General features: G+C 37.1%; 2 protein-coding genes across 2 annotated transcripts; one reads left to right on the plus strand and one right to left on the minus strand.

The window, feature by feature from the left end:
- Nucleotides 1–9770: 9770 nt before the first annotated feature.
- Nucleotides 9771–10752, minus strand: LOC145991749 (uncharacterized). Its single transcript, XM_083127805.1, has 3 exons — nt 10676–10752; nt 10184–10232; nt 9771–10087 (listed from the first exon to the last, which is right to left on the minus strand). The coding sequence occupies exons 1-3, from the start codon at nt 10691–10693 to the stop codon at nt 9837–9839; spliced, it is 318 nt and encodes a 105-aa protein (XP_082983931.1). The 5' UTR covers nt 10694–10752; the 3' UTR covers nt 9771–9836.
- Nucleotides 10753–11237: 485 nt separating this feature from the next.
- On the plus strand, nt 11238–12834 carry LOC145991758 (cuticle protein 19-like). The gene is made up of 3 exons (XM_083127814.1): nt 11238–11273; nt 12233–12286; nt 12505–12834. The coding sequence occupies exons 1-3, from the start codon at nt 11259–11261 to the stop codon at nt 12778–12780; spliced, it is 345 nt and encodes a 114-aa protein (XP_082983940.1). The 5' UTR covers nt 11238–11258; the 3' UTR covers nt 12781–12834.
- The last annotated feature ends 4408 nt before the right edge of the window (nt 12835–17242 follow it).

The following is a 17242-nucleotide window of genomic DNA, read 5'->3' on the forward strand; positions in this document are numbered from 1 at the left end:
TGTGGAGAGAAATTCTGTGTCAGCTGTAAAAATATGGTACCATCTGAACATCTATGTCACATCCAAAAAATTTATGGCAAACAAATATCTTCTCTTATATCAAAAAAAGCAATGCTTGTTTTCTACGATATTGAATCGAGGCAGGACACAAAACTAGAAGGCACTGAAAACAAATTTCTGCATATTCCAAATCTTTTGGTGTGCCAAAATGTATGCTATAATTGCATTGAGAACAAAGATATGTCTCAATGGTGCAGTGTATGCGGAAAAAGACAGCACATTTTTGATAGTACAGAACCTGTTTACAATTTTCTGCAATTTGTTTCAGCTCACCGCACCAAAATTAACAATATTGTGTGTATTGCACACAATAGTAGAGGGTATGATTCGCACTTTGTACTGCAAACTATGATCGAAAAAATGAAATGGACACCGTCTGTGATCATGAATGGAGCCAAAATATTATCTTTGAAGATGCACAATATCCATTTCATAGATTCTCTCAACTTTATTCCAATGGCGCTCAACAAATTACCGAAAGCATTTGATCTCCCAATGTCCAAAGGGTATTTTCCTCATTTTTTTAATACTTTGAAAAATAAAGAATATGTCGGATGTATCCCTGGTACTGAATTTTACGCTGTTGATTCTATGATGGAGAATCAGAGAACCAGTTTTTTGGAATGGCATAGTGAACAACAGAAAACAGGGGTAGTTTTCGATATGCAGAAGGAGTTGAGAAAATACTGTGTAGAACATGTTAATGTACTACGTGCTGCCTGTTTGAAATTCATGACCACTTTTGAAAAAGAAACAACAGTGAACCCATTATTGGAAGCCATCACCATCGCTTCAGCTTGTAATAAAGTATTCCGTAAAAGATTTTTGAAAGCAGAACATATAGGAATTATTCCTAAAAACGGATACAGATGGTGTGATATTCAGTCTATAGAGGCTATTCAATGGTTGGTATGGGAGGAAAAAAAACATAAAATCGAAATCCAACATGCAGCCAGAGGACCAGAAGTAAAAGTTGGAGGAAATTTGAAAGTAGATGGATATTTTAAAGATCAAAAGGGGCAAGAGCATGTATTTGAATATCAAGGATGCAGAACACATGGTTGTGTCAAATGTTTCCCTACTTCACGTACAGAACCTCTTCATGATGACCCATATGATACTTTGTCTTTTCGGTACGAAAGAACAGAAAATAAAATTACCAGATTAAAAGCACTTAACTACATTGTCCATGAGATGTGGGGGTGCGAATTTCACCAGCAGTTGAGAAATAACAAAACCATGAAACATTATGTTGAAAAACATCCGTTATCAACTAAAGCCCCCATAATTCCCCGGGAGGCGTTTTATGGTGGTAGAACTAATGCTACCAAACTACATTACACTGTGAAAGAAAATGAAACAATTCAATATAAGGATGTATGTAGCCTGTACCCTTATTGTTGCAAAGTTAAAAAGTTTCCAGTTGGCCATCCGGTGAAAATTTATGTGGGGGAAGAATGCCCCGATATTTATTCTTTTGAAGGACTTGTCAAAGCAACAATACTTCCACCGAGAGATCTGTACCATCCTGTGTTACCATATCGAACCAATTCAAAATTAACTTTCCCTCTATGTAGAACTTGTGCCGATGAAATAAACCAGGCGGAATGTAACCATACTGCTGGGGAAAGAGCTATAACTGGAACCTGGGTTGTGGATGAAGTTCAGAAGGCAGTTCAAAAGAAATACAAAATTTTAGAATTACATGAGGTATGGGAATATAATGTTGAACAATATGATCCTGCAAAAAAATCAGGTGGTGTTTTTGCAGAGTACATCAATACATTTCTCAAAGCAAAAGTTGAAGCAAGCGGCTGGCCATTGTGGTGTATCGATGAAGAATCCAAAAAAAAATACATAGCTGACTATTTTGAAAAGGAGGGTGTGTTGTTGGATGAAAACAGAATATGTGCTAATCCTGGATTACGAAGCTTAGCAAAACTTATGCTGAATTCATTTTGGGGTAAATTTGGACAGAGAGAAAACCCTGGTCAAGTTAGTATTATCAACAATCCTAAGGATTTTTTCGATAAACTAGAAAGTCCCAATGTTGAAGTACATCAAGTTATACCTATAAATGAAGATATGTTGATTGTTCACTGGCAATATCTCGAAGAATCTGCACTTCCATTATCGACTGTAAATATAGTTATTGCAGCATACACTACAACACATGCACGATTAGAGCTTTATGAATATTTGGATACATTAGGTGAAAATGTATTGTACTATGATACCGATAGTGTTATTTATATTCAAAGGCCAGGTGATGTTGATCTGCCTGTTGGAGACTACCTAGGGGAGTTGACAAATGAACTAGAACTCTATGGGAAAAATGCTTATATCAGAGCATTTTCATCCAGTGGGCCGAAAAGTTATGCATTTGAGGTAGTAAATCCAGACAATACTAATGTTACTACTGTTTGCAAGGTGAAAGGCATATGTCTAAACCATAAAAACAGCAGCACAATCAATTTCGAATCACTCACCAATGCTATTCTCAACAACACCTCCTCTTTAACTTTACTCAACTCGAACAAAATCGTACGCACAAAAACACATTCCGTTGTTAGTAAGCCGGAAATAAGGGTTTTTCAGGTGGTATATACCAAAAGAAAAAGATGTGCATCAAGTTTCGAGACTTTACCATATGGATTCAAACAACAGAAAACAGAATGAGTTAATTTTGTAATGCAGTGGAATATATTTTTATTAGATTAAGTTAATGCTATCCTTAGTAATAGTATATCTGTGATTTGGTCAACATACAAACTGGATACCAAAACAAATCTCATATTATATGCAAATGTTAAAGCTTTTCATTACCAAATCTGTTACTTAGTAAAAAATAAAAGTGAAAACCATTCATTTGAAACCATTTGCTGTCATTGAAATATAATTATGCAGCCGCTATAATTTTTTGCTTATTATCAGTGCAAATCTGATATTATGTTGTGCACTTTAATGATGGAGTGAGTGACTAGTTGACAAGTTGGTTCTTCGGTGCAACGTTGTATGGTACAAACGGCTTTGTGCCCCTCTCCAACTTAAAAAAAAAGAGGCCCCCACAGATGGTAGCCACGTTGATGTCGTTGTGGGGCTTTCTACAAAAAGCTACCTGTACCAAGCCCAAAAACTTATTTTGAGATGGCGAATAAAAACTTTCCATGCCTGTTGACCTTTAGTTTCCTCAACACACATACCCCAGTTGTAATCGAACCCTCGACCCCCCTTTGGTTTCAAAACACATCTGTTTGTGCATAATGGCTAATCGAGACTGGTAACGCATTTTTTTAAAAATTCGATACTATTATTTATTTTTGGTTTTAAAACATAGCATACATTAGTGGAAAAGTCTTTGCATTGTAATCAAAAGGTTCCAGGTTCGATATTCGTTGAAACAGCTTTATGCATTACGGTTAATCGGGACTGCGTTAAAAAACGCCAACATTAGCCCCTTGGTTACGCATTTTCTATTTGTGTATCAAAAATAATCGGGGATAGTAACTCACTTTTTAAACAAATCAATGTTATTCTGCAAATTTGCCAGCATTGGAACCCAAAACCTTTTGAATACTAAACAACAATATGAGCTATTTTGTTTTGCTTTTTGAATATCTGTTCGTGCTAATCGGGACTGATAACACACTTCTTTTTTTATTTAAACAGAAAATCATTATTAGGCACTTTGACAACAATTTCTATGTATATATCCAACATGTCCAAATGCCACAAAAGGGGGAGGACGTGTTCGCCAAAACGCAATAAATGGGAACTAATTCTGTAAACTAAAAAAAAAAAAAAAAAAAAAAAATTATAACTAGGAACTCGAACCTGGAACCTTTCGAATACTAAACACCAGTCACAGCCATTTTGTTTTGATTTTTAATATCTGTTCCTGCATAAATACTAATGGGGACTCAACACACTTCTTTTTTTATTTTATTTTAAAAACAACATCATTATCAGCCAATTTGACATTGTGAATCGAACCCGGGACCTTTTCATTACAGCATAAACATCCTATTTCCAATTAGTTCATTTTCTCTTTGTGCACAAAAAAGCTAATCGGAACTTTTAAACAAATACAATTGAATATCCAATTTTCACCAACATTGGGAATCGAACCCTCAACCACTTGGTTAAAACATCTCGAGGAAAAAAAAACACCCCCCGCGCCGCGCCGCCCCGCCCCGCGCCGCGCCGCGCCCCGGTCGCCGCCGCCGCCGCCGCTAAACACAAAACGCGGCCGCCATTTTGATTTTATTCAAATACTATTTATGCACAGATGGACTAATCGGGACCTATAATTGCGGGACAAAATAATTGGCTTCATTTAACTACCTAGAGAATCGAACCCGCGACCTCTTCATTACCAGGCGACAACATTAACCACTAACAAAAGGCCGCCATATTGATTTTATTCAAACACTATTTATGCACAGATGGACTAATCGCGACCTATAATGGCGGGACTAAACAATTGGTCTAATTTAACTACCTAGAAAATCGAACCCGCGACCTCTTCATTGCCAGGTGACAACATTAACCACTAACCCAACTCGATTTTCGAACTCAACCATTTTGTTGCCTTTATTTACACACAGGCTAATCGAGACCATTCAATATTGACATCGTCGCCTTGTAATCAACGGGTCCCAGGTTCGATACTCGGTGGAGGCACATAGTGGTCCGAATCACCACTTTTCAACTGTAGCTCCAATCCTGATTAGTTTTGCCGTGCATAAAACAGACTTAAAAAACTAACTCAATCTATCAATCAATCAATATTGACTCTACCAGGAATCGAACCCTCGACGCCTCTTGTTTTACAGAGCAATAACCTTAGCCGCTAAACTTTCGGGGGTAAAGCACCTTCGGCGCCATCTTTAAATCATTTCTTCATGTCTTTGAATCATACGCAATGGTTGCGCGCGCATTTCCTCCACACACACACAAACATACGCACGTGTTAGTTTAGCATACATCAAGAAACAACGTGACAAACCCATTGACCCCCCTCCCCCCACCGCTTCCGATGTCTTCAAAGTGATGAGACACGTTCTGCTGACTCAACAATAAAATCACTCGTGGCCCGCTACAACCGGATGTAACCTAACACCAGGCGCATCAAATTTTTGCTGACGCGTAGGAACATAGTGCTGCCATTACTACTGTTAGTATGGGTTTTTATGGGTATCTCGTAAAAGTAGGAGAAAAATATTGAGATTTGAACATTTTAAAAATATTTTCTAAGTTTCTTCGAGTTGTATTTCATACATTTGATTGCTTTTTCTGCGAGTCAGTAAGATGTTGACTGAGAAATTTTGAACAAATAACTCCTTTTTAAGCCCATACGAGTGTACGATTTCAATTTGTTTTGAAAAATATGTTGAAATGTTTTAAAAAATACGCTAACATTTTTTGAAAAATACGTTGAAAATTTTGTGAATGGTGAGTTCACTTTTTAGTTCCTTCATTATATGGTAAAGTTCTAATTATTTCTAGAATAATATTTTGATGCATTTGCTTCAAGATTATAAGCTTGTAACAATCAGTTTTGTCACCTAGGTTTTCATTATTTTATATATTTGCGTAACTTTGTATTCTCTTGAAGCTTGGACAGAGAAACGCCACTTTTTTGAACCTTTCGTGTTTCTATGCTTTTTCCACTTTTCCCCTGTTCTGGCAGTGGATCTGGGAAGGCAACAATATGCTGTGATAAATCTTTCACTGTTAAGGCGACTTTTATGCATTCTGCAACTTGGGAGGCCAATTAGTGGAGAAGTATGTTACGTATGCAGATGGGGTTCAGGCGTTAAAGTATTCTTCTTTTCTCCCTATTCTAACTCAACACGTGTCCCCGTTAAAAAAAGTGAACCAAGGAAGACGCTAGACAACCAACGATGGAACTTCGGATTTTCCGCTCTTAAACGTCTGTTAGAAGTCGAATTTCAAGTTTTCTTTAAATAGTCGCCGAACAGAAAAACAGTAGACAGTATACCGCAAAAGTTGATATGGTGTAGACGATTTCAGTGGAAAAAAGAAATTTCTCAAACAATGGTATATTTGAAGAAATGAGAAAAATATTATTTTCCAAATTGTAATTATTCAGATCGTGAAGGACACTAAATATGAGGAACCGAATCCAGACATTTATTCACGATAATGAAAACCTAATAAAATAAACATACATATCAAAACTAGGGATGGCCAAAAACAAATCGGAATTCGGATATCGGAGGGAATCCGGATTTCGAAGGGAATCCGGATTTGGGAGGGAATTCGGACTTCGGAAGGAAAACGGATTTCGGAGCGAGAAGGATAACAGAGGCCAAATATAATATAGAGGGAAAACTGATTTCGATCCATGTTTTCAATAATTGTCCCATGAATTATAGAATGTGTGTTTGTGTTTTTCCTTTTTTTTATCTTATCTTATCACAATTCATCCTCTTCTTCGCCATTAGCCACAAGAGGAAGAAAAACGAAATAAAATAAAACAAATAAATCAAATCAATGAAAGTAGTCTGTCGTTTACCTAATAATTATGGTTTTATTTTAAAGGCATAAGATAAAATACAGCAGTCAGTTCACGAGGAAATCCCGAATCGAGGGGCGACGGAGCGCGGGGTTGAAAGGAAGGACCGGTCCATTTGCAGATGTTAGGGGTAGCAGGAAGTCTTCCTCTGCGGTCTAGTGTCTTTTTTGGAAGTGCGTAGGAGTTGATTTGAGTCCAGGCACGTAGCCAGAATTTTATTTCGGGAGGAGCTCATCCCTTATCAGCACAGGCATCGCCAGAAATATTTGTAGAGGGGGCAGGCCACTGATAAAACTTGATTAGTACAAATAATAATGACAATAATAATTATTACACCACAGTTATAATATTTTACAATAATAACTATCATAAAGATAAACCAATTTTAATCCACATTTATTGTTGTTATTATTATAATGCAAATGTAGAGACTGTGCTACTTGATCCACCGTATGAGTAAATATCCAACACAAGTGTCCATTATTTTCCTTACATTTTGTACAGTTAGTGTCCTGAAATTCACAGTTATTGGATTTTGTTATTTATAATTTTTACACATTCCGTTTAAAAAACGGCTTTAAAAGTTAGGGGCAAATTTTACTCATAAAGTTTACATTGTGTGACCTCGCACAAAGAAAAGTATACATTTTGAGAGCTGTGGATCCATTTATTCTTTGGATTAAATTGTAGAATATAAAAGTATAATCTTGTTCCTCTATTATACACTAAACTTTTTTCTATCTAATATTTAATCCTGCTACGGAAGTAAAATTTATTACCACAATATATTATTTAAATTAGATATTTGTAGGATTTCGGGGGGGGGGGGGGGGGTTCAATCTGTTTGCGTCAATCACACAGATCGTGTGTCTGCGGCAATAGGTTGCTGCTTTTGTTTTCAGTGTCTAGAATACTTTCGTATTGCTTATGCTGCACATAATGCAGACTGTATTTCAAAGAATTTAAAAAAAAAATAATATACCGCAACGACTTTAGGGACAGATGACAAACTAAAAAAGAGTACAATTTTTGATTGCAAAAAGTTAAGTTTCGACGAAGATGCAGTGCTTCCAACACACGTTTTGTGCTTACTGGTGTGTTGGTGATCTTATAGATCCCACACACCTGTAAAACAATTTTACACAATTTCCGTATAACTAATAAATAATAAGCCTCATTATAGGCAAATGTCTGAATATTCTAAAATTTAATCACTATGGCCGTAATATTATACGGTTGTGAAACTTGGTCTCTTACTTTATAAAAGAATAACATAAATTGACATGTTGCCTCGGAGTTGTTTCTTCCAGGTCTAAAGTCAGGAAACCGTTTCTGCAAGTCGTCACTAAAAGCACCTTTGTGTTTCGGAATGGTTCAGATCGCTGATCGACGGAACTGCATTACTCCACTACCATGGAACTAGGGATGGCCAAAAAAATCCGGACTCCGGAAAATTTGAAATCCGAATTTCGGATAAAATTCGGATTTCGGAGGGAAACCGGATTTCGGAGGATATCCTAATTTCGGAGGAGAAGAATTACGGAGGCAAAACAGGTTCTGGAAGAATAACGGATTACAGAGGGAATGCAAATTTTAGAGGGAAAACGGATTTTGATCCATATTTTGAATAATTGTCTCATGAATGTAACAATATACTTTAATCTACCAATCCAATGTCAGTCTCAGACTCTCTTCCACGTAGTACACCCAGGACTGCATTTAGCAGACTAACGAGACTATGGCGTCTGGACTCACAGCCAGTACAAACCTACGTGGAACTATTTTTGTGATTTTGTGATCTGCCCATGTGTGTTTGTGATTGTTCCTTCGTCTGCTTCATCTTATCACAATTCATCCTCATCTTCGATATTATCCGGTTCTAAGGTGAATGTTCGGCCCTAGCATTATTCTTCCCATCTTTCTACTGGTTAAATTTTCCAATCCACTATAGTTGTAATCTTCCTCATTCCCGAAAATAACTAGGAGAGGAACATTTACAGGAAAATTGTTACCACATCCGGTCGTGAGTCTTAGAAACGAACTGTTGTATGACATAGTAGAGTATATTAATGCTGGGAAACATTGCAATTCTGGTTCCTCACCACATTTAATATCATTACCATTAAAAGCTATGGGAAGTTAAATCGTGTGATATGGGGTCCCGGGTTCGATACCCGGTGAAGGGTCATAGTGGTTCGGACTCCACTTTAAACTGTAGGTCCATTCCCGGTTAGCCTTACGGTGCATAAAGTGGATTCAAAACATTAAATCAACCAACCAAATCGTGTGATATTGTAAGTATTAGGTCTATTTCCATTCGCTACTCACAGTATAAATATAGAATGTTTCTGTGTATAACATATTTGGATCAATAGATAGCCAGCCTCCTCTTAACGTGACGTTGGCTTCATTTTCTAAATTTGTCTTCCATCGAAATTTGCTGCAATACTTTCTGAAATTTGCTGTTTGTTTTTCAGTGTCATTGTATTGTGATGTGTACGGGGCCCAAAACAGCGAACATATATTGTCTTTGCGTAATTATTCTTGATTGTATCACAGCGTCGCGTGATGAACTGAATTTTTTCTTAGCCATTTTTATTTGTTATGTTCGCTTTATGCACAGTAAGGATAACTGGGACTCGAGCTTCAGTTTAAAGGAGGATCCGAACAACTATGTGCCTCCATCGGGTATCGAATCCGGGACCTCTTGATTGCAAGGCGACGACGCTACCGTTGCGCCCTTGGGGAGACACTCAAAGACAATCGGGAATGGATCTAAATGCAATGTTATATCTGGTCCACTACGCAATATGAGTACTGCATCATGAATCCACTAACAAATTAATGAAGCTTTGTTTAATGACGCCCAGAGAAAATAATACTTAGTAAGGTGCATATAAAAGTGATGATAGTGATGATATTAAGGGTTAGCAACCTCACATTCCGGATTTACGTACAATACAGGAATTGCTCGTTCCTCAACGAGAAACCCGAGTTGTATTCGAAAAACCTTCTACGATAACTTTTGTTGCATTTTCATAACTTGTTCAGTATGGGACCAGTTTGTAGATGATACTGAACGGGAAGAATTAGGATCCCACGACAACCTTTGCATCATAGGAATATGTAACAACACCACATAATTAAAGTCATGAAATTATATTGTTGATTGCCATTTTATTTTTAACAACTTCAAAACAAATATTTATGAAGTTACAGGATCACACTTAATAAATTACCCAGCGTAAGCAAGGCCACCTTGTCCGTAACCACCAAAGACACCGAGACCACCAAGTCCATATCCTCCAAGCAGGCCAGCACCACCAAGTCCGTATCCGCCATACAACCCATGGCCTCCTAATCCGTAACCACCGAAACCAAGTCCGTATCCACCATGTCCTAGTCCGTAACCACCGGAAATAACTGGAATACTCTTAATGGCAATGAGGTTGTTGTTTTGGCTGCTTACTCCAGTGACACCGACAGCTGAAATCATAAATCGCATGTGTCAAATTAATAACGTGGGACTGGTATCTATTTCATGTTATTGCCATTCGTTTCTCTAACGAAATGTATACTTACCAGTCGCAGTCCCGATCAGGAGGGCAAGAGAAACCACGGCAAGACAGATCTGAAAGTAGAATATACTGCGTAAATAATCTGTTGTATGATTAAATGGTACATGAAAATAAGATATTTTCTCCACATCAACTAAACACACACAGAGCTAACAATTCATAATACTTGGCTCTTCGGCACCTATGGTTGATATTTTTTTTAAAAATACGCTACATAAAAGAAATGTATGGTTGCGTTGCAAATGAACACCTTGAAAATACAAATTCAATGCGAATTATAAAGGCTGATTCGCTAGGCTGCCGATGGTGATAGTTTTAATAATGTTCTAGTATCAGGAAACAAATCTCCGAAAATGCAGGTGCTGTAAGATTTCACTCGGATGCAAAAAATAGGCGTCCTACTTAGTTTTGTTGAAGATGTCGAGACGGAGTACACTTTCCTCACTTATTAAACACAAGACTGTTTTTCAAACAATCACATCTAGTGGGTACTTACTACTTTATTGAAAGACATGTTCTTGCTTCGATGTGTTCAATGAAACTTCTTGATCATTTCAGAACCTCCGACTTCTTATATCCATTTTCGAAAGGACGTGCTACTACGAGAAAGCCAAAGTTCGCCATTGGGAATCACGATTTCCCTAGAAAGCTTTTCCTTTATCACCAACCTTCACCTTCATTTTCAAAGGAATGAACAAACACATATTGTTCGAGAAAATAAATCTCTTCCGTCAAACGAATTACTCCCTTATTAAGTCAATCTATGAACTACATCTTTAATTAATTTTATCTAACACTCCTTAGGTCAAGTGATCTGCCACAAACAATATGCGACAATACTAAAAATTAATATTATTTTCCTTGCGTCAATTTCATGACATTGTTCTCCATGATTTGATCAAGATATTTCAACGGATAGATGCACGTAATTAAGAGCTAGAGTTATGTAAAGAGAATTTAAGAACTTTCCGTTTTCCGGTTGCACATAAATTTCTTTTCCGTTGAGCGTTGGGTATAAGAGAAGGTGATGGAGATTACTTGCTACATTTCACAGCTACTCCTGTAGAACAGCAGCAGAAATGAAGCTTCTCGTTGTAAGTTTTATTTCATTTCGTAGTTTTTCTCCAGCGCATATCTTTTAAAATATCATCATTTTGTTGGAGGATTGCGATGATACTTCTGATGAGATGACATGTGATGAATCTACCTACATAAGTGATTGGTTGTTTTCGTCGAGTTTAAGTTATCAATTAAATTCGCATTGTATTCTCCTTTAACATTTACGTTGTGCGTAAATGTGGAATCCTTTCCCAATTTCATTATATCTACGAATTCAAATAATTCAATATGCGATGAATAAGTTAAAACGCTATTCATTACATGATTCGAAAAATTGATTTTGTTCGCGTGAGTGTAAACAAGACATGAATTGGAACGTTTCACTAAATATTTAAGAAGGTGATCATTTGCTAGTGCGTTGCGATTCTATATAATGCTCATGTGTCGTTGTGTACTCCACATGATTACCCAAAGTGATTACAAAACTAAGCAACGAACAATCAATTCTCAAACCAAACAGTACTACACGACTTACGATGTTCCATGAGATATATTTAGAAATGGATCCCAATCCTATGTAGTTTTGTGCAATGTCTATAGCTGCTCTTTAATTCCTCTTCCCTGTTGCGTTCAATGAATCCATTAATTCACTTGCACTAGTGTGAGTTTGATATTTTTAGTTTGTTTCTTGCTTTAAGTCTATTTTACGCTCAGTTAGTGTAATCGGTAATTTTCCTACAGTTCAGAGACTGCCTCTACCGGCTATCGACCTCGGTACCCCATTATTGCAAGGCGACGAGGTTACTTGTACGCCATCTACGAGGCCCATTTAACTTATTCTGAAATTCCATTTTGTTCCAAAATTTCATACAGGCTTCTTGTATATTTTCCCAGTTTTAGGAATAAATACCCAATTTAGCCCAACCTCTGCTGTGAAAGTGTGTATACCAACTGACGTAATATAATTAATTTTATACTATTTTTGTCGTTTCAGGTATTATTCGCCCTTGCAACATCCGCTCTTGCTATTGGTCCTATTGATTATTATGTGAGTAATTTAGTATATGACTTTTGAAATTCAGATAGCTAGTTGCAATATACAAGTTTCTGTGTTGAAATACAGAGATAAAACCTATTGTTGTGTACCATTACACATGTTGAACTGTACTTTCTTTGATATACGATGCGCACAGTTAGTACAATGCAAACAACTAAGTATAAGCGATACTATAAATGAATAATGATGGAAATGCATCGTACTTTCAGGCCTACCCTAAGTACCAGTTCGGATACGCCGTGAGCGACCACCACACGGGTGACAACAAACAACAGACTGAAGTCCGAGATGGCGATGTTGTTAAAGGTCAGTACAGCCTTGTGGAACCCGATGGCAGTGTCAGAGTAGTAACCTACGGAGCTGATGGTGTGAACGGTTTCAACGCGGTTGTGAAGAGACTTGGACCAAATCTTCACTCTGGATATGGGCTCCACGGCTACGGAAGCTATGGTTCGGGATACGGTGGTTACGGTTTCCTTGGATAATTTATTAAGCTCCTAATTTGGTTTTGTATTCATGTAAATATGTAAGATTTCAAATAAATCACTATGAGATAAATTAGATATCGTATTATTTTTAAAAATGATTTCATCCGCGTAAGGGTAACAAGAGATAAATTTGAACATTTCACGAAATAAATAAAAGTGAACATTCGCTAATACTTGACGATTACACATCATTTCATTGAATCTTGCAAAAATCGATATGTTGTAGACGCTCTCAGTGGAAAAAGACATTTCTCAAACAATGATATATTTGAAGAAATGCGAAAATTATTATTTTCCAAATTGTAATTAATCAGATCGTGAAGGACACTAAATATGATGAACCGAATCCTGACATTTATTCACGATAATGAAAACCTAACAAAATACACATACATATAAATACACGACGTGTTGGGGAATATATTTGTATAATATATATCATGAAGCTGGGTTTCAGACGAGAATGGCGTTAAGTGCCACGGAAGGTATCTCGTTCGAGTGGCGATCTACTTTCGGTCATATATTTTTCTAATCGTCACTCACCCTCATCGTGTCGCAATTATAGCTCTTTCCAGTCTTACGGCGGGCGTTCCATATGCTGGCAAGGGAAGTGGGGAGCGGAGAAACGACCAATCCAGCGCGATAAGAAACGCAACAGCCTGTAGAACGAGGCTCCCCTCGACGTCGTAACTCTCGGCGCAACCGCTGTTATCTGGTTGGTCTGCTGCGTATTCCCCGCTCCCCACTTTCCATGCCAGCATGTAGAGTGCCCGCCGTAAGAGTAGAAAAGACATTGCCGCAAGTGACAGAAAATGAAAATACGAATGCACACTCAAAATACCCTTCCTTGCAAATTGAGAACTTCTTTGCTTTGTTGAAACAAGGAATTAGGATAGGAGGAAGTTATCTTTGAAACTGAATTGATTTTTCTTCCATGCACTTACTGAAATTTGCCTCATCAACACTGGATGAAACGAAGGTTACTTTTCTAGAGCTTTGCATAATAAATCTAAATAATTGTGTATAGAAACCTTATCCACCCACAATGTAAAAGGGTTCGAAGCACAGTATGCCGTTCAATGATATTATCCGGTTCTAAGGTGAATGTTCGGCCCAAGCATTATTCTTCCCATCTTTCTACTGGTTAAATTTTCCAATCCACTATAGTTGTAATCTTCCTCATTCCCGAAAATAACTAGGAGAGGAACATTTACAGGAAAATTGTTACCACATCCGGTCGTGAGTCTTAGAAACGAACTGTTGTATGACATAGTAGAGTATATTAATGCTGGGAAACATTGCAATTCTGATTCCTCACCACATTTAATATCATTACCATTAAAAGCTATGGGAAGTTAAATCGTGTGATATGGGGTCCCGGGTTCGATACCCGGTGAAGGGTCATAGTGGTTCGGACTCCACTTTAAACTGTAGGTCCATTCCTGGTTAGCCTTACGGTGCATAAAGTGGATTCAAAACATTAAATCAACCAACCAAATCGTGTGATATTGTAAGTATTAGGTCTATTTCCATTCGCTACTCACAGTATAAATATAGAATGTTTCTGTGTATAACATATTTGGATCAATAGATAGCCAGCCTCCTCTTAACGTGACGTTGGCTTCATTTTCTAAATGTGTCTTCCATCGAAATTTGCTGCAATACTTTCTGAAATTTGCTGTTTGTTTTTCAGTGTCATTGTATTGTGATGTGTACGGGGCCCAAAACAGCGAACATATATTGTCTTTGCGAGTAGTATAATTGATGCTACTTTTGGGACCACTTATAGGTGTAGAAAAGAAGAGGTCATTTGATTAAACAGCCCGATTTGCCTACACTTAAAATTATGGCAAGATGCTCTTATTCCCCAATTCTTCAAGTGTGATATGCTCTTAATCCTCAAGAATTTTGAATCCTAGTGTAGAAAAGAAGGAGCCTCAACAGACAGATTTGGCCAAGTGTGTAAAAGCTACATCTCTCAGTTTGTTGTCCATAAGTTTGTCAAAAATATGCCCCTCTTGTTATTGTTTTGGCTACACTTAAAACTAGGCCAAAAATGCTTATATTCTCATGCTCTTCAACTTACAGATCAATACAATAGGACAAGGTCAGGCTGCAAATTGTTTCATGTTCTTTCTAATCTTTGATCAGTTTCATGTCCCGGCCAGCAATAAATTATGCACGCCTGGGAGATTTAATATGCTTGCATGCATGAGATAAAACCTACACTGTGCCCTTTCAGGGAAAATTCCCCATACATGCCATCATGTTATTGACTCCAAGGGAAATTCTTAGTAAAAAGAACATTGGCCTCTTCCATGTTGTCATATATGCCTGAATTGGATTCAGGTTTTGCCCTGTTCTGATAATATATACACGAGTGGGACTTACAGAATATTCATTGCACAGTTCAAAGTCCAACTTTGAATTGTATTTAGCTGATATACAGCTCATAACTCCTGGGTTCTGATATTGAATATGTATTGCATGTGGACATAGTCCCAAGGCTTATATGCTTTATAATCAAAGGCTTCTGGGTTTAAGACCTCTCTATGGAGAAGTGCTAGTCTTGTTGCCTTGTAATCAAGAGGCCCCCAGGTCTGAAACCTGGTAGAGTGTGTGGGCCTCCCCTGATGGCAAAGTGTTGGTATTATTGCCTTGTAATCAAGAGGCTCTGGGTTTGAACCCTGGTAAAATGTGTAAGATTGAAATACATGTGGCAGAATAATATCCCCACATGTGATATTTTGAGAATATTTACTGCTAGCTGATATACAGCTGAGGTTTGAAACCTGGTAAAGTGTGTTGTACAACAGCATAAAGAGCAAAACTATTTTATATTGGGGATCACCAGAGCCTAGTTATTGCTGTTGTTTGGGTATAAAAGCATCAGCTCAGCCACTAATTGCTGTTATAATTGTTTTGGCATATTGTCCATAGTTCTGTTTTTTTGGACCAATAAATTTTATATAAACAAACAACAAAAATGCCAAATCAAAAATATTGCAATCAGTGTAATAAAAATATATCTAGTTCTAATTGGTCTAGGCATCGCCATATTTGTGACCGTAAGAAATGCAGAAAGGCTACAAAAATGTGTCCAAGATGCCATAAAATATTAAGCAAAGCTTATTACAAATGGCATAAGTGTATTTGTTATGAACAGTCATCAACATTGCCCCCACAACCATCTACATCTGGTCTGAAAAGGAAGCATGAAACACCTGTTAATGCTGGACCGGCAAAGCAGCCACGCTATGCACCACCTATCCATAGCAGTTTTGCTGGCCAATTAAGGGATTACCGGTTTGTATCAGAGCCAAAATGTGATATTAAGAATTTTTTGAACAGTTTAAATCCTGATGTGCAGGCAATTCTAAATGCACAAAATGGCTCTTATAAGCTGTCCCTCAAATTGTTTACACAATATAAGAAATCAAATGGCACAAAATTTACACAGCCCCACATAACAGAAACTGTACCGGTTTATTCAAATGCAAATTCAGACAAAATAATAAGCAGTTTGATAGATCAATTGAATATTAAACACTCTGAATTTGCAGCAAAAGAGTCTGGATGGAGCCTATGCGGATCTCCACACAAGCTTTATATTAATATTTCTGAATTCAGCCCATTACAAGGTTCTACATATCTGCCATTACCTGCCAATATTAAAAAGAAAAGAGTCGTGGTTAACATAAAAAATAATGATGAGAAATGCTTTCTGTGGTGTATTTTAGCTGCTTTGTATCCAGTTTTAGATCATCCTGAGCGAATAAGTTATTATAAACAATATGAAAATGATTTTGATGAAGCAATGGAGGGTTTAGAATATTCAATGTCTGTTCAGAATATTGATAAATTTGAAAAAAAGGCCAGGGATATTAATGGTAAACAATTATCTATTAATGTATTTATTTGTTCTACTGGCCGTGCCAATTGCTTGATAGCACCTCTCAGAATCAGTACATTTGATGATGATTCTGTTGTTCCGATTGATCTGCTCTTAATTGAAGGGGATGATACACACCATTATACTCTGATACAAAATCTTGAAGCTTTAGTCAGAACACAACTAGACAAAACTCATAGAATATTCAAGTTGTGCAGAAGATGTTTAACTGTATTTGATGGTCAAAAAATGGTAAATGGGGTTCGTTAAAAAAAATGCAGAAATTGCTAAAAACAAGTTAATTGAGCATCTAAAATACTGTGGCAACCATAAACCTGTTCATATGGTGATGCCTAATCCAAGTGAAAATGCCAAATTCAAAAAATTTGAAGCCTTGTTGGAACACCCAGCATATATAGTCTGTGATTTTGAATCAAATCTCAAACCTCTTGCATTCTGTAGCCCAGATACTGATAAATCTTCAATTACATCATACCAGCTACATGAACCTTCTAGTTTTTATTATGTGGTTGTACAGGATGGTGTGGTTAGTAAAGAAGATTTATA

This window comes from Lepisma saccharinum, chromosome 1 (assembly GCF_977018435.1).
Source record: "Lepisma saccharinum chromosome 1, izLepSacc3.1, whole genome shotgun sequence".
Lineage (NCBI taxonomy): Eukaryota > Metazoa > Arthropoda > Insecta > Zygentoma > Lepismatidae > Lepisma > Lepisma saccharinum.

Coding starts and splice junctions, on each gene's coding strand:
- LOC145991749 (XM_083127805.1), bottom strand. Junction 10,088..10,183: donor CCTGATCGGGACTGCGACTG/GTAAGTATACAT, acceptor TTATGATTTCAG/CTGTCGGTGTCACTGGAGTA.
- LOC145991758 (XM_083127814.1), top strand. Junction 12,287..12,504: donor TTGGTCCTATTGATTATTAT/GTGAGTAATTTA, acceptor TCGTACTTTCAG/GCCTACCCTAAGTACCAGTT.